We start from the raw sequence: 23,181 nt of genomic DNA on the forward strand, positions 1-23,181 counted from the left end.
TTATACTTTTATATACTCTGATAGTATTTGGAGGGTAAATTTGATAGAATTCTATATTGGGAGTTAAGCAATGGGACTTTTTTTCTTAAAGTATCTTTAATGGTAATTAGAATAAGGAAAAAATGTGATTACAGTTAGACTTACCATTTATAATAGTTTTTTATTACTGTGAAAGGCAGTGAGAAGCAGATAACCTATTGAAAAATTTTTTAAGCCAAAAGTGGAAGTCTTCATAGTATCAAGTATTCATCTTTTGGCCTGTGTTGAATACTTTTTGTTTGTGTAGTCTTCCTACACTGTCTTTTATGGATACTTTTGCTTATTTAATTACAAGTAATCTTAAATTGGGGACATTAATAATAGAAATTCTTAGCTTATATTTTGGGTATGTAAATTAGGGTGGCAAAGCATAAGATTTACACAGACACAGGACCTCAGTCGATTTATCAAGATGTGTTCAGGTTTTAAAGCATTTAAAAAATAATACCTATTTGTAACATAAAATGGGCATGGTAGCAATATAAATAGCTTAGTATATATAGGTGGGTATACAGATATGTGTATTAATACCAGTAACTAATAAATATAAAATAAATTACTGTTATTTGATGTCTTTAGTAAGGCCTACCTACCTTTTATTTATGCATGTTAAAAAATCTGTGCTTGTGCAGAATTTACACTGAAATAATAAAATAACTGTTTTTGAAATTAGTAAATTAATGTAGACTTAGATGTTGTAAAATTTAGGAAAAAGTAGGATTTGTTAAAGCTAATTGAATGTAATTTTTCTGTTCCTATAAATAAGGTATAACCATTATTTAAATCAAATTTTAAAAGCTGTCTTGAATTCCATCTATGTTTACAGGTATATTCAGATAATATTGTTTAGAGATTATCCCTCTACGTCTGGTTGTCTTAAGTAGAAATTTCAGTTCTAAATTCAGCACGGTGCTTTTGAAAACTTAATCCATATGCTATTTTCAATTTAGTGTGATTTTGTACACTGTTTTATTTTTTGAGGACTCCATAATGGAAATGTGTAGACAACTACCACGTAATTATAAGTAGCTTTTCTAAAATAGATATATGCAGTCAACTTTTTAAGTAATATTTTAGCAGGAGCAGTAGAGAAAGAGGACAGAAAGGGAAAATGTGCGGAAGTTGCAGTTCATATCAAAATTAATTGATTCAAGTTTAGTGTTTAAATACAGCAATTGATGAACTTATTTTATAGTAAGTTTTTCATTTTTTAGTTCTAGGGATTTTTTTCTTTTTAGTGTCTAAGATTGTTTTAGTGTTACACTACTTTTATTAGGCAGTCAAGGTGTTTATAAGCAAGACATTAGGCATTAACCACCCCTCTTCAGATAAGTATACATAAATTGGTTCTAAAAGTCAGGACGTTAAGAAGTTTCCTGAGACAAAGGAACTTTTATTGTTAGTGATTCTCAAAAATTTTAGTAATTCCCAAGGCATGTTCTTTGAATTGGATTCTTTTAGGCATCTCTGACCTAGTTGGTGAGAGGTCTTTTTTACCTTGATGGGTGTAGGCTTCCTTTTAAATTGAAGGTGATTACATGGAGTAGGCTTTTGTTTTTTTCTGTCTGCTTGAAAAATTGAATAGAATATATTGGAAGGTTATCAAAATTGTTTGCATCACCAGTAGGTAGTTTTAGTAACTAGGATAGGGGCACTCATTAAGGAACAAATTTCAATTCGCACATATTTGTTTTTTCTTTTTCTTTTTTTTGACTAATTTGGTTATTTGCCATTTCTGGGGATTAAACTTTAAAAAATGTTCTTCTTTTCTGTATCTGATGTTCTGTGTGCTATTAGTGATGCAGCCAACACGAACGGTTGTCATGTGTAACACAACTTTCGATCACCGCGAAAACACCGTCCTGGGAAAGCGTCCATGCTTGATATCGTTTGGTTCATGAACATTAAGTTTCCAGTACAGGTGACCCATAGCTCAAAGTGTTAAATAATTGTCTACATTATTCAATTTTTAAAATAATATTCCATTAATGAGATTGTTAGTCTTTGAAGTTTTGCTCACTTTTATTTTTCCTAGTAGAGCAGGATAAAAGGAAAGACTTAAGTTCTTATTTATTTCTTTGTACAGATCTGATAGATAGATTCATTTATTATTATTATTTTTTAAGTGCAAGGGTAATTGTAAAATCATAGTGTAAAGTTTGTGTGGTGTTTCTGCTTCCCGTAATGTTTGGAACTTGCCTCTGCAGGTAAAATTCCAGAGGAATCCAAAGCCCTCTCTTTATTGGCTCCTGCTCCAACCATGACAAGTTTAATGCCTGGTGCAGGCTTGCTTCCCATACCGACCCCAAATCCCCTGACTACAGTAAGTATTACACACCCTCTTCTGAAAGGGATTTATGTTCAGTTGTGTAATCATTTGAAAAGAACTTAGAAAATTATTTCTGTTTGGAACCTTTTTTTTTTTAATGAAAAGGATTGAAAATGTCTGCTCAATTTTTCTACTTAATGTCTATTTAATTTTTCCTCCCATGTTATCGTTGACTTAAACTGACTTTTGGAATTACTTCTGAAGTAATTGGGCATTCGTTTAAATTTGAGAACTAAAGTAGATTATTCATTGGAGAATCATTTATTGAAACTGAGCGTTTTAGATTGCGTGGGGAATTGGAAAATCTAGGTAACTATATTTCCGCGTTCATGAGGACTAAATCTTTTAAAGTAAAATAAAATGATCCACAGCTTTATAACGGGAAAAAATATCAGAAACATTTAACTACATACATTTAGGAACTTAATACCTTTTTTTGTGATTTCTAAGAGGGGTTAAATAAGATTTTGCTGTTGGGCAGCCCGGGTGGCTCAGCGGTTTATTGCTGCCTTCAGCCCAGGGTATGATCCTGGAGACCCGGGATCAAGTACCATGTCAGGCACCCTGCATGGAGCCTGCTTCTCCCTCTGCCTGTGTCTCTGCCTGTCTCTCTCTCTGTGTCTCTCATGAATAAATAAAATCTTTTAAAAAAATATTTTTGCTGTTAATAGGCTCTTGTTTTTATTTATTTGTTTGTTTATTTATAAAAATATTTTATTTATTCATCAGAGATACACACGCAGAGACAGAGGCAGAGACATAGGCAGAGGGAGAAGCAGGCTCCACACAGGGAGCCCAATGTGGGACTCGATCCCGGGACTCCAGGATCATGCCTGCGCTGAAGGCAGGCACTAAACCGCTGAGCCACCCAGGGATCCCCCTCTTTTTATATTTATTTTAAAGAAGGGTCATTGTTTTTCAAAAAATAATGCAAGACAAAATACAAAATTCACCTTAATTGTAAGTTGTATCTTAGATTTGTGGTATTGGATTATTAGGGAGTGAATGAATACTAGCTTTATGATAGTAGTTAATTTTTTTAAAATACTTTTTTCCTTTTTTTTTTTTTTTTTAAGATTTTATTTTTAAGTAATCTCTGTACCCAATGTGGGCTTTAAACTCACAACCCTGAGATCAAGAGTTGCATGCTCTACCAACTGACTCAGCCGGGCGCCCTCTTCCCTCCTCCTTTAGGTAAACTTTACTCCCATTGTGGAACATGAACACACCTGGAGATCAAGGGTCTCAGGCTCTACTGACTAAGCCAGCCAGGTGCCCCTTTGATAGTAGTTAATTTACCAAAGTTATGAAAGTGGTCTCTGAAACTTTGAAGTGCAAAATTTTAGGTCTTTTTTTACATGTCATTGTATTGCTGGAGACCTGCACTGTGATCCCTGGTAGGAAAATGCTTTTTATTTTTTATTTTTTGGGGGTGAGGAGGATGCATTTTTGTATTTATTTACTTACTTGAAGGGGCAGGAGAGAGAGAGAGAAAGGGGGAGGAGGGACAGAGGGAGAGGAAGAGAGAATCTTAAGTAGGCTCCACACCCAGCACAGCACCTGACATGGGGCTCAGTCTCACAACCCCCAAGATCATGACCTGAGCCCAAATCAAGAGTCTGGCGCTAAACTGACTGAGCCACACAATTGCCCCTTTTATTTTTGAGATTTACTTATTTTAGAAAGAGTGTGAGTGGTGGAAAGAATAGAGGGAAAGAGAAAGAGAGAATCTCAAGCAGACACCCCCTGAGTGAGGAGCCCCAGCACAATGCTTGATGATCCTGAGGTCGTGACCTGAGCCAGTTGAGCCAGCTAGGCACCCTTGGAAAATACTTTTTAATTCAACGTCTGTTTGTTTGAGTTTGATATTTTAGATACTTTTTAGATACTTTTTAGATATTTTCTAGAAAATTTTATTTTGGTTGTATTCTGGCATATTTTAACATGTTAATTTCTGGATCACTTTTTTTTCATAGTATTGTCTTGCACTCTTGATAATTCTTAGAGGGATTGGTTAGCAACAGTGTAAGTTTTTATTTAATTTGTTGCCTTGAGGGGAAGTGGTTTTCTTTTAATTTAGCTGTGGATAGCTATTATTTTGAAATTTAATTTATGAAAAACAATTCGAGCTAGAAAATAGAGGACAGGTGACCCATTGTGACTTGGTTCCTGCTTACCTCTCTGACCTTTTTCTTACCTGTTTCCCTAGCTTACTCTACTTCAGCCATACTGGCTTTGTTGTTTCTTAGACATTCCAAGCATATTTTTGCCGTAGGGCTTTTGTATTTATTCATCCTATGCCTGGAACATTTTGGTTTCAGGGAAGCCATAGTTTCTATGTCAGAAGGCAAAAAGTGTTATGTCAGGAGTTTAGGTCATCTTTAACCCAATGAAGACCAAAAGGGTAACTAAATACTTAGGTTTCTTAGATCAGGGCTAGAAAGTAGACTAATCATCAAAAGAAGGGCAATCATATTGTTACAGAGCATCCACATTCAATAGAACTTTTCTACTATGCTGAAAATGTCCGTATCTGTACTACTGAGTGTGGTAACCACTAGCAGCATGTGCCTATTGAGCACTTGAGATGTAGCTGTTGAGCACTTGAAATGTGTTCCTGAGTTTTAATTAAAATTCAAGTAGCTGTATGTCATAATTGACTATTATATTGAATAGCATAGGGATAGCAAGATGATATGAAAGGAAGACACAGGAAAAGTTTCTAAAAAACTGAACTTTAATTTGAGAAACAAAGGGGTTGGATGAGATGATTTGGAAAAGCTCATTCCAAGTGTATGAGTATGTGTGTGTGTATGTATGTAAATAAGTATAATGTCCCAATGGAGAATATTTGCAGGTCAAAGGGATTGACAACTGAGAGTTACCTGGAAAGGCCTGTTTAAAGCTTTAAATCCATGCAAAACTAATAAATAATAAGAGTCATATTTGTGATTTAACACTAGTATATAACAATTCTTTTGCACAGTTAAAAAAAACTTAAATATAATAATCCTCAAACATCTGTGTACCTTATACCATAGAAGACAAAGCTGGGGGGAAAAAAAGGAGTGTCGATATACAAGCAAAACATGGAAAAAAACTAGGCTTGGGGTGGTGGCCTTGATTCAGAGATCACTCTCCCATTTCGAATTGAGCTATTTTATACGACTTTATGATAACTTGAAACGGTGATGCTGAGCAACAAATCTAAGATCTGTTAGTAGCAAGATACCACACATTATAATAAATACTATGAAGAAAAACAGTGATGTGGTTGAGAGGAAATGAAGCTTTATATGAAGTGAGGGAAATCTGTTAGAGGATATGAATGACCTGATTTCTAAAGGATGTGACTGGCAGCAGGAACACTAAGTGAAAGCCCTAAGGGGGGAAAAACTTGTGTCTTCAAGGTATAGAAGGGCAGTCAGTATAGTTGAAGCTTAGGAAATGGGCGTGGTGGTAGTATGTGTTTTGAGATAGTGGAGGGTTAGATAGGGTACTGATAATAGCGCTTTTGGGCCTTGGAAAAGAATTTGAATTTTATTGTAAAGTTAACTAGAAGCCAATGATTAGTTTTAAGCAAGGTGTAAGACATAATTTGGCATTTTATAAAGATCTTACACAGGCTTTTGTGATGAGTATAAGTGATATTTTTGTTTTATCAATTTCATCTCTACCTTGAGGAAGTGTTTTTACTTTGTATTTGTTTAATCTTAGTTTTGTAACAATATACAATGTCCAAAATTTTCTTTCCTTTTTTTTTTTTTTTTTTTGGAGAGGGGGAGAGCGAGAGGAAGAAAATAGGAAGGGACAGAGAGAATGTTAAGCAGGCTGGAGCCTGACTCGGGGCTCTATCTCATAACCTTAAGATCTTGACCTGAGATGACATAGAAAGTTGGATGCTTAACTGAGCCACCCAGGCGAACCCCATTGCTCGAAATTTTAAATCTCATAAATGGAAATAAAAGTTGTAGCGTAAGTTCACATTAAAAACATGTTCCTTAACACGAACTAAAACTGAACTTAGTAATGTAAAGATCATTCAAAGGTTTTGTCCTGTTCCCACCAAAGTATAAGTCAGTTCAGTATTTTAGGTTTCTTAGGTAAACTTTGTCCCTGTTTCACTTTTAGTTTGTGCATAGTCGTACCTTGCTTCTACAAACACTTAGTAGCTAAGTAGCTTTGGGAAAATTATTTCACATCTGTAAGTCTTTATCTGTGAAATTGGCATAATATTCATACTTACCTTTTACAGTTGATATGAGGATTATGTTAATAACACAGCAAAGGGGCACCTGCATGGCTCAATTGGTTTATTAGCATCTGCCTTCGGCTCGGGGCATGATCTAGGGTCTTGGGATTGAGTCCCACGTCAGGCTCCCTGCTCAGCAGGGAGTCTGCTTTCCCCTCTCCCTTTCTCCCTTCCCCTGCTTGCATGCACATGTGTGTTCAGAGGGAGAAGCAGGCTCCCGATGGGGAGTCTGATGTGGGACTTGATCCTGGAACCCTGGGATCAGGACCTGAGTCAAAAGCAAATGCTCAACCGCTGAGCCACCCAGGTGTCCCTCTTTCTCTCAAATTAAAAAAAAAAAAAAAAAAAAACTTAAAAAAATGCGGCAAAAGTTAGGTGCAGTGATTATTAACCATAAGGAACTCAGTCAATGTTCTTGACATCCCAAGGTACAGGTGATTCTCATTATTTGTGAATTCTGTACTTGTAAATTCACTGACTTAGCTACAATTTATTTGAAGCCTCAAAAATCAATACCTGGTGGAGCTTTTACAGTCATTTATTGACACATAGAATGATGAAAATTCTGAGTTAGGTGCTCTGTATATTCTCTGATGAGTTCAAACAGCAACACCGCCTTCTTGTTTTAGCTCTAAGTCTGTAAAAATGGTCCTTTTTGTGGTCTGGTACCGTGAGTTAAACATTTTTTTGTGTTTTGTTGACTTCGCTTTTTAAATTAGCCCCCAAGTATATACTATTGTGTTCCTAAGGGCTGGAGGGCTATGATGGGCCTTATAGAGAAAATATGTGAGTTTGGTAAGGTTCATTCACTGGTTGATAGTACTGCTGGCTGTGAGTTCAATGTTAATGAATCAACAATATATATTAAATAAGGAGTCTTTAAATAGAAACATGTAACACAAGATAATGCATTTATTGGGTGAAATAGATGAAAATGTGACCAGAAGCTTGCAGGAACCTAGCCCCGTATTTTCCTTAGGAACGCTGATGTAGTATTTAGTAATCCAGTTCTCAGCAACTTTATGACGTGACTACTGTGAAGGATAATTGACTGTTCATTTTTAATTTCAAGTTTTAAAGTAGTTACCTAGGTAGTTAAGAATTATGTTGTTTTTCTAATGATACACAGAACTGTGACCTCCTTCTCAATAATTCAGATGTATACTTGGCTTAAAGTTAGGACTCCCTAGTCTCCTTCCATTCTTGTTGAATTGATAGTTTCTTTTTAAGGTTAAAGAATAGTAATCTTTGATACTAATAGAAAATATGTGTTTTTTCTTTCTTTTCTTTCTTTCTTTCTTTCTTTCTTTTTTTTTTAATTTATAGTTGGGTGTTTCCCTTAGCAGTTTGGGAGCTATACCAGCAGCAGCACTAGACCCGAACATTGCAACACTTGGAGAGATACCACAGCCACCACTTATGGGAAATGTGGATCCTTCCAAAATTGATGAAATTAGGAGAACAGTCTATGTTGGCAATTTAAATTCTCAGGTAACTAATTTAAGAAGCAGCTGAGTGGTAGGACCTCTTACTCTTTCCTGCTTCTTCAGAGTCATATCGATTATAAAGTAACATTTACCTAATTTTTTAAGAAGGATATACGTCATTAAAGTGTGACTTTGTTTCTTCAGACAACGACAGCTGATCAACTACTTGAATTTTTTAAACAAGTTGGAGAAGTGAAGTTTGTGCGGATGGCAGGTGATGAGACTCAGCCAACTCGGTTTGCTTTTGTGGAATTTGCAGACCAAAATTCTGTACCAAGGGCCCTTGCTTTTAATGGAGTTATGTTTGGAGACAGGCCACTGAAGTAAGAAACCCTAAACAAAGAAATTTTAATGATTTTGGAAAAGCTTAAACTATTTCTGATGTAATTAAGGCTTTTTTTTTTCTTTTTAATAGTAATTGGCAATTTGTGGAAAGGAAGACTTTGTGTTAAGTATAAATGAAATATATGAGTTATTTACCATTTTAGCTTTTAAAATTATATTTGAAAACATACTATTTTCTATTTTATAAGATCTAATTTGATGTTAACCTTATATACCCTATATAATGATTACAGGTCTTTTCCCATAAGCTCTGATAAATCGGTTTGGGTTTGCATTATGACTAGACTAATGGACGGTTGAATCTACATTGATGAACTTAGAGTAATATAGTAATAAGAATCCAAAATCCTAGAAGGAAAATAATATTGAGTGCCCAGAAATATTTTAAGTCATACATTTTGAGTGTTAATATTTTCTCATATCCTTGTTTGCAAAAAGAAAAATTGGCATAGACTTTACATTTTCAAGACCAGAAATTCTGTTTCTTACAGATTATTGAGGCAAGAGTTTTATCTGAATTTCATAGGTAATTGCCTTAGTTATACAGCTTTCAGCTATGAAAAAATTAATATCTTTTTTTAGTGAATGCTTGTCTTCTCTGTGTGAAGGGGGGTAAAGTGAGACTCATCAGATTCATTTATGTGCATCAGAGAAACCACTTCTAACCTAGTAGGGAAGAGTTTTATCAGGTATCTCCCACATTTGAAGCTGTATCTGACTCACCTATGGTCCAGGGTTGATTAAAATTGTGCACATATAGAGGTTTTCCTGCATTCTCCCAGCGTGCAGAGATGCCGACAAAATCTTATAATCCAGATGAGAAATGATTCATTTTAATATTGGTGTCAGCATTTTAATTTATTCTAACGTAAGTTGTGTGGAAAAGCACTTGTCTTGGTATATTTAAGTATTAGAGAAGTCAGCTAGTGTTGTTCTTCTTTTTTCTCTGCTTTTGGCTTTGTTAGCAAGAGATAAAGATGGATGGTAACGAGATTAATCATGGTTTTGATGTTGGTTTTGATTATTCTGTATTTAGTTGTATCATTCTTAATGTGCTTTTAAGATGTCCTCAGATTTATAAATACGTCTGTCTTTTAAACATTTGTTTCATGTTTTGTAAAATATGGTGTGTATTTGTGATATGCTAATATTTTTAATTTAGAATTAATCACTCCAACAATGCAATAGTAAAACCCCCTGAGATGACACCTCAGGCTGCAGCTAAGGAGTTAGAAGAAGTAATGAAGCGAGTACGAGAGGCTCAGTCCTTTATCTCAGCAGCCATTGAACCAGGTAAGGCCACAGTGTTGTTACATAGGTCACAGTTTAAGATCATAGAACCTTAGAACTGGAAGGAGTTTTAGAGTTTATCTTGTTCAGTCCCATCATTTTACAAACAAGAAGACTGAAACTCAAGAAAGAGTAAGTGACTTTATAGCGTCAAAGGTCAAAGAACTGCTTAGCACAAATGTTGTATTTTCCCATGATACTGAATTGAAGCACTGATATTGAATTAGTTTGAGTTTCATCAGTTCTTTATGTTTTCGTAGCAGTCAGTGCCCACAACTGATTTGCTTAACGCAAAGTATAAATGTTATTGTGAGGCTAAAATGAATAAATATACTTAAAATGTTAAAATCATGCAGGTTCACTTTCCTTCAAAGTTTTCATTTTAAAAATAGGAAAGAGAGCCCATGATTTAGACAAAATATGAAGACTTTTAGCAAGGTAAAGGAACACAGACTTTTGTGTTGCTAACTGAAAGTTAAAATCCAATTTAAAAATGTCTACGTGGTTTATAGTTGAGCAGATTTCCTAAATTAGCACTCAGAATTTAAGCTTCACTACTAGCAGAATAAATGGAGAGAAGATTTAAAAATCACTGTCATAGGAATTACAGACATGTTATAATGGTACATTATGGCAGCAACAAAATATTACGAACAGCTGTTTATAATCATCTGGTTTATATGTACTGCTGCAGGGTGGCTGCACTCAACGAGTTTATGCAATGACTTTCTTGGATGTTTCTGAAGGATAATTGCACAGGAGGAGGATGTACAGAGAGTAGGCCCCTTGCACTATATGTGGTACATTCCACTTGTGCCTGATTATTAACTGGGATCTTTAATTGTTCTGAGCTTACACTGCAAAGTGGTTTTTTCCTCCCAGAGTCTGGAAAGAGCAATGAAAGAAAAGGCGGTCGATCTCGTTCCCACACTCGTTCAAAATCCAGGTCTAGCTCAAAATCCCATTCTAGACGAAAAAGATCACAATCAAAACACAGGTGAGAATTTCTGCTATCCTATTTTAAATTTTTTGGTCTTGTGTTTAAAATAGTTAAGATTTCTGAGGTTTTAGAAACTTTGCTGGAGCTCACCAGGACTTAGGTTTATCATTAAATGTTGCTATAATTATAATACTGTAGTTACGAATGAAATTTTATCTAATGCATAATTTTTATGATCTCTAATTTACAGTTTTGGAGGTTGGTTTTCTATCTTGAGGTGCTTTATTCCTGATTTTTCTAAGAATAAACTAGTCTTTATACAGAACTGGTAGAAAGTTTTCATTCTTCTTCTTGAGAAAAGGAAACATATGTGTGGTGATGCTGAAGTATTGTTGAAGTAGCAGCTCCCCTGCCCCTCAGTCCCTTCACGGCTTGGAGAGTAGCACCTTAGATCTTGGTTTCTAGTACTAACTTATCTCTAGTTCATGAGTCAAGTGAGGTGCTTTAGATCTTTGGTATTCTTGATGATAAGAGCCTTTTGCACCCCCTTTGGGACCTGAAGCACAGGAGTGACTTTGCACCTTTAGCTCCAGTATTATATTATACTTAAGCTCTGTTTCTGTTCTTTTTATCTTACTTTTGAACATAGTTCTGTCATTGTGATTTTCTTCTTTTAATAAATCTGTTTTGTATTTAGTCCAAAATAGACCTCAAAATGTGAACTTGCAACATCATTTTGATTGGAAGTGCCCTAAGAATCAGGTTTAAAGTGTCAAGTTTTATTGTCTTCTCTAGGATACATAGGGAGATGTTACTGAAATGTGAAAATGTATATAGTGGATCCTAATTATGTGTTAATATGTATATACATACTTAGATCTGAAGAGAAGAGAGAGAAAAGTATATGTGCCTGTGTGTGCGAGCTGTGTGGTTGTATTAGAGAAGGAGGAAGGTTTGAGGGGAGGGAAAAGGAATCAGTATGCTCTATGTTCAGTGTCAGCAGCAAGCTCAATTTAGTCTGTTCTTCTATGATATCAAGGAGATTGAAGCAATGAGATAGGAAAAATTATATTCTTTGACTCTAGTAAACTATACTTCTGACTGCTTATTGGTATATACATTTCTATAATTCTTAGTTTGTAAAGTCTCTTTTGGGATATAGTTTACTGTTGCCCTCCAAGGTCTTCCAGTAAGGCAAATTCAGATCCAAGTGAAGGAAGTCGTTGCGTGTACAAGGAATAAGGCAGTGCAACAGAAGTCAGTTAGATTATGAATATTTCTACAGATTGACAGGATGTGGTGAAGGTAAAGGAGGTAAAGGAAATACAAAATTGAGCTGAAGAGTAATTGCCTCTTTTCTGAGGAAACAGGAGACCAATGACCTGAACCTCATTTTGTGTTGTTCTAAGAGCTGTGCTCCAAATCTAATACCTTGGTGGTTTTCTAAGGCTGGAAAAAAGCAAAATTTGATTAACATCATTGTTTCCTTGATAATCTCTGTGAAGATTTATCTGTTGGAGCAATTTAACTTTCTGCTTTAAGGCTGCTTGCTCATATCATTTTAGGTATATTTGGATAATTTCCCCTATCAAGGGTTAGGAGAAGAATTTTTCAGTCCAAGATAAAATTTATTAATTACTTCCTAATTCATGAGAAAGCTTTCCTGTAGGTTTGTCTAACTGTGTGGCATTAGAAATTACTTGTTTTTGGCACACACATATATGTAACACTCAGATAAGTTTATGTAGTGCGTAAATTTATACTGTTTTTTATACATGTATAGAAACACTTGTAGCCTTTACTGAGTTCATAAATACAAAAGAAGAAAGGTTCTTTTTAAGGGGGGAAAAAAAACTCCTTAACCACAAACATTTGACTTAAGGATCTTGGTATGGAAGGAACTTCCCTGGTAGGGGAGTGGGATGGCAGGCATTTCTTGGCTTCCCCCTGCTAGTGGAATTTGATACCCTCAGCTCTGGCTCTGCCCCACTAGACTTATTAACAGGAATGTGAGTTTCAGGATCCTTTGCTCTTGAAGGCTCACCCTCTACTTTCTTTAGCATTCTCAGATGCTCCTAGAGCCTCCCTCCAGCCTCTATCCCCTTCCTGTCCCTTCTCCTTCTGTAGTAGGAGGCAGGAAGGGATTTCTTGTCATTGTATCTTGACTAGGACTGGAGAAGTGTTTCGACTATGCTCAAATTTTTATATGTGTTTTTTCCAAATGACAGTGTTATAAAAGGTAGGTAGTACTGTGATTATTATAAAGTTAAGTAACCTTGACAGACCAGCATGGGAACCATAAGACATTTCTTAGTCTTTTAAGGGGAAAGAGCAGACTTAGAGTTGAACTTTGATGAGATATAATGGTAAGTTGTTCTGTATTTACAGTTTAATTTATAAATGTGATTTTGCACATATGCTGAAATGATCTCCTAATGGTAACTCAAGTCTTTCTCTTTGGTTGGATTAGATTTGCTCTTGACTTGAAGCTTTTAGCGTTCCTGTTCACAACACTTGTTTTGTAGGTGACTAGTGGGTGAGATAGGGACATGAAAGTATTTAATGTCAAAATTAAAATAGGATAATTACTCTTGGGACTTTCAAACTCTGCGGACCCATAAGGTAAGATGGGAAGCCAGTGATCAGTGTTTTTTTTTTTTTAAGATTTTCATTTATTTATTCATGAGACTACGCAGAGAGGAGAGAGAAAGAGAGGCAGAGGCACAGGCAGAGGGAGAAGCAGGCTCCATGCAGGGAGCCTGACGTGGGACTCAATCCCAGGTCTCCAGGATCACGCCCTGGGCTGAAGGCAGTGCTAAACCACTGAGCCACCTGGGCTGCCCTGATCAGTGTTTTTTAACTTTATTTATTAAAGCTATACATAATGTTTTAAAACGTGTTTCTTTGCTTAAGGTTAAAAAGCAGCAGTGTTGGAGGAAAACAAAATTACTATATATTTTTAGCAAGGTTAACTAGAACAGAAAAGTAGAGTTTCTATTAAGTACATAGAAGCAAAGGCCTTAAAACACATTGCCCTTATGTGGATGTCTATAAATGGATTAAAAATGTTTTTAAGTTTGGCAGTTTTGCCTTAATACCTATCACTCAACTCTGTGTCTCTTGGGTTATTAGTAATAAAGATTTCAACAAGCTGTAGCTTATCTTCTTACATTAAAAATGTGGTATGAAGATAAATGTATAATTTTTAAAGCCATATAATAGGTGAGTGATTCAATTGAAAATTAGCTGTGGAAAACAGATTTTAACTAACTGAAAAATGTGTTTAGGATTAAGATTTTATTATTAATTGAAAATTTTGTGGAAATTTTTCTGGCTTAGCATACCACAAGTATTTAACTCTATTTCTTTTATAGATATTTGTTTTAACTTAATTCATGAAAACATGACTATCAAGATGCATTTTAATTATAAAAGCATACTTATGAAAGTTGATTTGATCTCCTTGGGAAAAATAAAGCTATAATTTAAACTTTTCATTTATATTGATTGTTAATGTTGATGATCTTGAGAGTTAAGAATTTTGAGCATTTACTCCATACCGAAGACTGCTAGGCAGTCTTTCATGTATCATCTGATTCAGTCCTCATGACAGCCTGAGGGTACGTAGGTATGCTTCTCCAACTTTGTAGATGAAGAAACTAGACTTAGAGTGGGTAAGGGTTCTCCTAGCTAGTGTGTGGCAGAGCCAAGTGTCACAGCCAGATTGTTTTACTCCAGAGCTGGTGAGTCTCATCACTTTGTTAAGTTCCATACATTCAATTTTGTTATGTTTTAATAACTAGTTATTAGGGTACCTCTTTATTAAAGAAAATCACATTATATAAGCAATATTTCATTGAGAAGAAGGAGCCTAGAGAATTTCAGAATTGGAGTAACAGTTATTTCTCCTGCAAGAATTCTGGTAATAAAGGTTTCTTTTAATAGCTATGTTTATATGGTTATAAAATCAAGATCTTGCAAATCCAACATAGGATTATACATATCTTTAACTCATGAGTAACATTTATTTTCCTGTCATACTAGCAGCGTAATTAGTACTGGGTGCTTCCGTACACATTCTTAATATATATTATGACGAATATCACACAGCCAGTTAGAGAAACTCTTGAGCCATTAAAACCACTATTTCCTGTCAAAGTGTAACCATAAGCAGTATAATCACAAGCAGTTCTATTATGTGCAGGTCAAGAGTTAAATTTAGGATATAAATACTTGCTCTATGGGAGAAGTCCCATAGTAACAGTCATATAATAATGAGCAAAAGAAAGCCACATGTGAAAATAACAGCTTCAAAAAAAGAAGGCAGGGGTGCCTGGGTGGCTCAGTTGATTGTCTTCCTTTGACTCAGGTCATGATCCCAGGGTTCTGGGATGGAGCCCTGCCTCCTCCCTGCTCTGTGGGGAGGCTGCTTCTCCTTCTCCCTCTCCCTCTACTCCTACCCCCCTGCTCCTGCTTTCTCTCTCTCTTTCTCTGTCTCTCAATAAATTAAAAAGAAAAAAAAAGAATATTACAACGTCAGTCTGACGTAGAAAGTAACTTAATTTCTTTCTCTGTCTTTGTGTTCTGGATAATTTATTTCAAATAGTCAAATAGTCTGCCTCAGTCAACTGAGGCATTACATAATAGAGAATTTTAAAATACTGATAAATACTTGGGATAGGTTTTAAAATTTTCTTACTTAAAAGACATCTTAAATGTTTAAAAATTGAAATTAACAGTAAGTTTTGACATTCTAACAACTTGTTTTTCTTTAGGAGTAGATCCCATAATAGATCACGTTCAAGACAAAAAGACAGACGCAGATCTAAGAGCCCACATAAAAAACGCTCTAAATCAAGAGAGAGGCGAAAGTCAAGGAGTCGTTCACGTTCACGGTGAGTTTTGGGGGAAATTAGTGGTAAGTTTTTTTGTGGCTTCATTTGTTAAAAAATTCTTACGGTTTAGGTTTTTAATGAGCAACATTATATTTTTCTGATTGTTTTAGTAGTGATTAATATTGGTTGCCATTGATTTGAGTATGATGATCAGAATGACGCATGAGGTTTCTAAAATACATAATTGAACCTGTTAATTGTTTGATTTAGCAGCTTCATGTACACCTTGGTTACATAGAAATTATTGTGTAATGTGTTATAAGCTAGTATAAATTGTTTTGGGTCGATTGTCGAGGAAAGAGGTAGGTCCTTTTTGGGGAATAGAATAATTTTAGTTGTGAATTTATTTATTTATTTTTGTTTTTAAAGGGACAAGAGAAAAGACACCCGAGAAAAGATCAAGGAAAAGGAAAGAGTGAAAGAAAAAGATAGAGAAAAGGAAAGGGAAAAAGAGAGAGACAGGGAGAAGGAACGTGAAAAAGAAAAGGAACGGGGTAAAAACAAAGATAAAGAACGGGAAAAGGACCGGGATAAAGACAAGGAAAAGGACAGAGAGAGAGAGCGGGACAAAGAACATGACAAGGAGCGAGACAAGGAAAAGGAACAGGACAAAGAAAAGGAACGAGACAAGGACAGATCCAAGGAGATAGATGAGAAAAGAAAGAAGGATAAAAAATCCAGAACACCACCCAGAAGTTACAACGCATCAAGAAGATCTCGTAGTTCCAGCAGGTTTGATAATGCTTAAAATTTTTGCCAAGGGATATACTGTCAACAAATGAAAATAAATTTTAACCAAGGGGGAAAAGATTATTCTGGGCAAATGGAAATAGTACAATAATATTTCCCTCTAATTGCAGAATAAACATTTCTCTAGTAGAGCCCTTGCCACAGTAGTGAACCAGTGAGGTAGAAGGGATGATAATTGGGCAAAGTTATTTGAAAAGTTTTTTTTTTTTTTTTTTTTTTAAGATTTTATTTACTTATTTGGCAGAGAGAGAGAGAAGGGGGAGCGGCAGGCAGAGGGAGAGAGAGAAGCAGGCAGGAGTGAGTGGGGAGCCTGATGCAGGGCTCGATCTGGGACCTGAGTGCAAGGTAGACACTTAACCTACTGAGCCACCCAGGTGCCCCATTTGAAAAGTTTTTAACTATCTTTTGTAACCCACTGTTTGAATCTGGTGGTGGCAGCCACAGTGGCTGCTGCTGCTGCTGCTGATTTTGTTGGAGGATGATATGGCAAGGGCAAGTTTTTTTCCTCTCCTCTCCTCTCCTCTCCTCTCCTCTCCTCCCCTCCCCTCCCCTCCCCTCCCCTCCCCTCCCCTCCCCTCCCCTCCCCTCTTTTTTCAATATGGAAGAACTGACCTCTTGGTGAATTTTAATATGCAGAATGATTATTAAAATTTCTTATTTAAGTTTCTTATTTAAGTTCTTATTAAATTACTTATTTAAGTTATCTTTACTGGTCTATTTTTTTGGGTGTTTAAATTTTGGTTTTCCTTTATCTGTCACTGTTCAGATTTTACTGTTTTTCCTAGGGACTGTTCCCTCTATTAATAAGTACACTGCCACCAGATGGCAGCAGGTTGCCATAGTAACAGCTGCTAAAAGAACATAGGACCTTCCTTGATTCCAGATTATCTGAACCTGTATCCATTACTCCAGATGATATAATAACTGAGTAAATGGAGGTTCCTAACTTTTTAAAAAAATTCAGTTAGCCAACATATAGTATAACACCCAGTGTTCATCCCATCAAGTCCTAACTTGTTTTAAACTAGACTTAAAAACACTGAACAAAATATCTATTTTAGCAAGCTTTATGGATATTTTAAGTTTGGTTTTCCATAGAAAATAACTGGAGATGAATGTATATTTTCTGTTTTTCTAACTTTGTGTTTCAGTAGCTTGTTTTTAATACCCGTCTTTGGTCAGGTAATACAAAATAATGGCAGGCATTTATTGCATGCTTTACTATATGTCAGATTTTGTGTCAGCACAGTTTTTCATGACTAACCTTATTTAATCCTCGCAGTATGTGAGAAGACTATTATTGTCATGGTTTAGAAGTATGATAATACTGCAGCTCAGGGGAAATTTTCCATCTGCTCTGCACTTCCATTAGAAGTACGGTAGCTCTTTCTCTTCTTTTTAAGAGATTAAGTTTGAGAATTCTCTAATTAGTACCTGGTACTTGCTTTTAAAAACTGCCACAAAAGCATAAAGTTGAAAGCTACAGTATATATTCAAATGAGGGTTAAAATAAACAGATCACTGCCATACTTCAGCACATTGAACCAGAAACTGAAGAATTAATTAGCCTCATTGCTGTGGACATCAGTCAAGTCTGCAACTGTTCCTTTACTCCACAGTGATTTTATTGATTTGCCTGTCAACATTCCTTCATGTTTATGTGATCATTTAGTTGTTGTCCTTCATAACACAAAACAATGTTTTGATTCCTTTTAAATTCAGTTGAATTTACTTTTTTGATGACTTTGAAATGTTTTAATTTGAGGGGGAGCATTTTAAGTTGCTTGATGTTTAAGAAAGTTCAGATGTTTACATTCATTCCTAAGTATATTCTTAACTCCTGTCTGGGGCCTGGGGAATAAATGCTGACTAACATGAATTTCCAAAGGTTCAGTGGGGCGCCTGCATGGCTCAGTCAGTTAAGTGTCTGCCTTAGGCTCAGGTCATGATCTCAGGCTCCTGGGATGGAGCCCCGCAGCAGCAAACAGTCTGCTTATTGCATTCCTTCTACTCACTCAGCACACGTGTGTGCATGTGTTTTCTCTCTTTCTCAAGTAAATAAAATCTTAAAAAGGTTCAGAAGTTTGAAATGTTTCCTGTTTTCAAAGGGCTTGGTAAAGAGTTAAAATTTGTCTTCTTTTAGTATTTTTCTGTTTTTCTTGTGCTTTGATTTGTTTAGTAAACGGGAAACATTTTAACGGCTCAAAAATAGTGTATTTTTATTTTCAACATTGTCCTCTAATCTACATTTTTAAAGGAAATTTTGATATTTAAGCAACTGGTAATGTTTATATTCACTAGTAAAGCTAGTAAGGGGAAAGGAGAAAATACTGATACCAGATGTCCACCTGTGCATCGTGCTTCCTGAACAAAGTTAAACTGGGTAGGGTGGAACCATTTTGTGTAAACAAAGCCTAAGACACACTGTTAATCTCATCTTATGAAATAAGCTTTGTGGTACTTGTGCTGCGCTGTTACAGAATGGCAGTGACTGAATAGAATATCCTTACCTGATTTTCACCTTAGTCAGGAAGAGTAATTTTGAGGTGTCATGAAAATAAAATCAGGTAATGGAGGAAAGGGCCTTAGGTAGTATTGGAATTGATGTTGTTTTCAAAGTTCTTGGCTGTTTTAGGCATAACATTTACTGTATCTACCACATCTGAGCATTATGTAATTTTAAATTTTATAATGAGAAATGTAGGCAAAATGTTTTATTAGCCTAGAATATTCTTGTTGAGGTGGTATGGAGAACTATGATTCTAGCGGATTTGGTTCTTTGACCTGTACGACCACTACTTATTAGAGCTCTTTGTGAGATCATTGGACACGTTAATCATAGTATGTCCTCCTTCCTACCTCATCCCTTGAATTATGGACATCTTGAAATTCACTGTTTCTCAGTTGACCAGGTTTATAAATGAAGTAATTTTGTGTATGAATCATTTGCTCACATGGTAAACAAAATAGTTCTTAATAATACTAAACACTGTCAGTTCATTAGTTATTTTTTATTTCACATTCAAGCCATAGGTTTTAACTATTTTATTTCTGTCTAAGCAATTTGTGCACTTAGTTTTACATGAAGAGAGCACTAAAGTGGTAGGAAGTTGGGGGGTGAAACAGTTTCTCTATAAAATGAATTAATGTAAATACTTTTTTAGAGATATTCTAAATGCTTGGATTTGGAAAGTTCACATATTGCAAGCCAACTTAATCTTTTATAAAATAATCCACAGTGGGGCAGCAAGGAGCTAGATGCAGGACAAAGGGATCTGGACAAGCAAAACCTTTTAGATGCGGAAGAAGAACATACTTGAGAGAATCTAAAGTAGCCATTAGGAAATTAGGAAATTATTACTGTAATTAGGAAATTATTGTTCAGATAAACCAGATGAGAAGAAGGTTTTCTTCCTTTTCCGTTATGAAATCTTAGAACATATTTTCATGTCTGTAAAATTTATGGTTCAAAATTTGACCTCCACTAATACTACATAATAGAACATGTTCTTAAAGGAAATGACTTTAAACTGGCCTTTGAAGAATGTTTGCATGAGAGCATCAAGGACCCATTTGCTTTTGTGTATTTGAATTCCCTTTATTAAAATTCCTGTATTTTTAAATAATATATTTTTGACTTCCAGGGAAAGACGTAGGAGGAGGAGCAGGAGTTCTTCGAGATCACCAAGAACATCAAAAACTATAAAAAGGAAATCTTCTAGATCTCCCTCCCCTAGGAGGTAGGTTGAACGCATGTGCTAATAAACCCAAGGATGGAGTGGGGGGCGGGCGTAGAAATCTTTTCTTTTTGATCTGTTTTTAAACTTTCTCTTTTGAATGAGTAATACGTTATACATTTGCATGTTTGAGAAATCCCAACAGCATAAAAAGTTACAGATCAGTAGGTCTTAACTTCACCTATGCATTCATCTTCTCTGTCTCCGTAAGTAGTGACTTCACTTTTTTTTGTATTGTATGTCCTTCCAGTTTTGTGTTTAGATATACAAGATGGAAATTTATAGTTTCTTTTCATATTTCTTTGCAAAAGGCAGCAAAAAACCACATGTTGTGCCCTTGCTTTTTTTTCACCCAATTACCTGCAAGATCTTTACATATTCATTAGTGAGTGCTGCTTCATTCTTTTTTTTTATTTTTTATTTATTTATAGTTTTTAAAGATTTTATTTATTCACAAGAGACGCAGAGAAGAGAGAGGCAGAGACACAGGCAGAGGGAGAAGCAGGTTCCCTGCAGGGAGCCCGATGTGGGCCTCCATCCTGGGTCTCCAGGATCACGCCCTGAGCCGAAAGGCTGTCACTCAGCCACTGAGCCACCCAGGCGTCCCCTCATTCTTTTTTAGTAACTGCATGGACTTTCGTTATGTGGCAGTACTTTGGTTTATTTAATCAGTCTGCAGTAGAATAGGTTTTCTTAATTTTCCTGTCATAGATTATACAGTACTGTAATGAATAGCTTCAGACTTTGTTGTGTGCAGGTATGTGGGAAAATTCCAAAAGTGTCGGAGGCTAAATGTGTTTATAGTATTGAGAAGTATTTCTGTATCGCCCTCCCTCCTTATGAAGGCAGCAGTTTGCACTTTAACAGACTGTGTATGAGAGTGCCTGTTTTCCATCAGCTACAACATACTTTGTTACTACAGTTGTGGATTTTTGTCTGATAGATGAGAAATAGTATCAGGATATAGTAATTTTAGTTGCATTTCTCTTAAGAGTGAAGATGACCTTCTCTTCATATAGTTGAAGGCCATTTGTATTTCTCTGTGAGTTGTTAGATACTTGGCCCATTATTTTTGTTTGTTTTGTGGGGTCTGGTTTTTGTTTGCTTGTTTGTTTTTAGAATTTTCTTATATCCAGGGGCTTTTTTTGAATTAGCAACATTATTCTTTTTTTTTAAGTTTATTTTATTTTATTTTTTTAGTTAACTCTACCCAAACATGGTGTTTGAACTCATGACCCTGAGATCAATAGTTGCATGCTCTTCTGAGCCAGCCAGGTGCCCCTGTATTAGGGAGATTATTCTTTAGTGATTTGATACCAGCTATCATTCCTAGTTTGTCCTTCCTTTTCAGAAAATATTATGAGACTTGATTCTACAAGAGATTTTGATTTTTTAGTAGTTTCCTAAGTTTTTTCTTTTTCTTTTTTAAAGTAAACTGTATACCCAGTGTGGGCCTGAAACTTAAAACTCTAAGATTGAGTCACATGCTCTACTGACTGAGCTAGCCAGACATCTCTCAAATGTTTCCTTTTATGATTTCTGGATTTTGAGTCCTATAAAGTTAGAAAGATCTAGATTATAATAGAATGCCCCTCACTGTTTCTTCTTGTACTTTTATGATTTTACTTATTGCGTTCAAATCTTTGATCCATTAGGAGTTCGTCTTTATGTATAGTATGGCATGTGGGTCCAATTTTATTTTTCCATATGCTTTTCTCTTTCTGTTTTTTTTTTTTTTTTTTAAGATTTTATTTATTTATTCATGAGAGACATAGAGAGAGAGAGGCAGAGACATAGGAAGAGGGAGGAGAAGCAGACTCCATGCAGGGAGACCAATGTGAGACTTGATCCTGGGACTCCAGGATCACACCCCGAGCCAAAGGGAGACTCTCAACCACTGAGCCACCCAGACATCCCTCCATATGCTTTTATGTTGATCAGTACAGTACCACTTATTAAAAGCTCATGTTTTTCTAACACTAATTTGTTATATTGACTTTTCAGGTACTAAATATTTCTGTTTGTGGTTGGGTCTATTTCTGGGCCTTCTCTGCTGCTGGATTGGTTTGATGATTCATGCATGTACCAATGCCCCATGCTTTTTTATTTTTTATAACTCAGATTGTATAGTTTTGTTTTTTTTTTAACATTTTAGTAGGGCCAATTCTTCCCCACTCTTCCACTGCTGTTTTTTGAGCATTCCTGACCATTCTTGCCTATTTTTCCATTTGAACATAAGAGTTGTTTAGGTTCTAGAAATAAGATCTGGTGGTGATCTGTATTACAGTTGCATTAAATTTATTAATTAGGGAAATTGACAAACAGATTTTATCAATAAAGCCTTATGGTGGTGAGTCTTGCTTTCCAGTATCTTTTTTACTCCTTTAAACCATTTGTAGTGTTTTTTAGGAATACTTCAGTGTTTGTTTCATAGAGATTTTTTAATTTAATTTTATTTTTATTTTTTTCATAGAGATTTTATACATCTTTAAGTTGATTTCTAGATACTTTATTGTTGTTGTTTCTCCTGTCTTTTCTTTCATTATGTCCTCTAGCTGGAGGTTGGGTTCATGCAAAGGAAGATTACTGCATTTTGTGTATTTATTTTTTATTTCATCACCTTAATAATTTGTCATAGTTTTTCAGTTGGTTTTCTAGGTAAAGAAAAGAGAAATTTACAAAAACCTTTGTCAGAATGTAAAGAGGAACATGTTTCTCAGTAGGGGTCTTACTGTTTATTTGCCAGTGGGTTACTGGCAAACAAACCCAAACAGTGGGTTACTGTTTTTAGGTGAGAATAATAGGAGGCATTATGATACTGTAGTCATGGGCCATATGTGTATATTTTTAATACTTTGGTCTTGGAAGTTAAAACTTTTCTCAGTTGTGAATTCAAATTAGGCAAAAAGGTTACTTTTTTGCCTAATTTTTCACAAGGTTACTTCTGACCCATTCCTTCTATGTTGCTCCCCACCCACCTTCTGTAAGTGATCAATTGCTTTTATCCTTCCTGTGTTTCTTCTTGCAAAATTAAGCAAATGCATTGATTAGAATATCTGTGTATGTATGTGAGTAACTGTACTTAGCCTCACTTACATGTTGGGTTTTTCTTTTTTA

General features: G+C 35.5%; 1 protein-coding gene across 7 annotated transcripts in view; it reads left to right on the forward strand.

Annotated features, from left to right (window-relative positions):
* SREK1 (splicing regulatory glutamic acid and lysine rich protein 1) overlaps window positions 1–23,181 on the forward strand; it is a 45,363-nt gene that overhangs the window by 13,025 nt on the left and 9,157 nt on the right. For 5 of the 7 annotated variants that reach the window (XM_077898026.1, XM_077898027.1, XM_077898029.1 and 2 more), the window contains 8 exons: window positions 2,247–2,362; window positions 7,947–8,111; window positions 8,252–8,430; window positions 9,615–9,745; window positions 10,625–10,739; window positions 15,458–15,577; window positions 15,947–16,309; window positions 19,972–20,067. In XM_077898026.1, the coding sequence (XP_077754152.1) occupies window positions 2,247–2,362; window positions 7,947–8,111; window positions 8,252–8,430; window positions 9,615–9,745; window positions 10,625–10,739; window positions 15,458–15,577; window positions 15,947–16,309; window positions 19,972–20,067 (1,285 nt within the window). Of the gene's footprint in view, window positions 1–1,836; window positions 1,961–2,246; window positions 2,363–7,946; window positions 8,112–8,251; window positions 8,431–9,614; window positions 9,746–10,624; window positions 10,740–15,457; window positions 15,578–15,946; window positions 16,310–19,971; window positions 20,068–23,181 lie in introns of those variants that run through there. The other 2 variants (XM_077898030.1, XM_077898032.1) reach the window with 2 other exon arrangements.

Source organism: Canis aureus, chromosome 5 (assembly GCF_053574225.1).
Source record: "Canis aureus isolate CA01 chromosome 5, VMU_Caureus_v.1.0, whole genome shotgun sequence".
Lineage (NCBI taxonomy): Eukaryota > Metazoa > Chordata > Mammalia > Carnivora > Canidae > Canis > Canis aureus.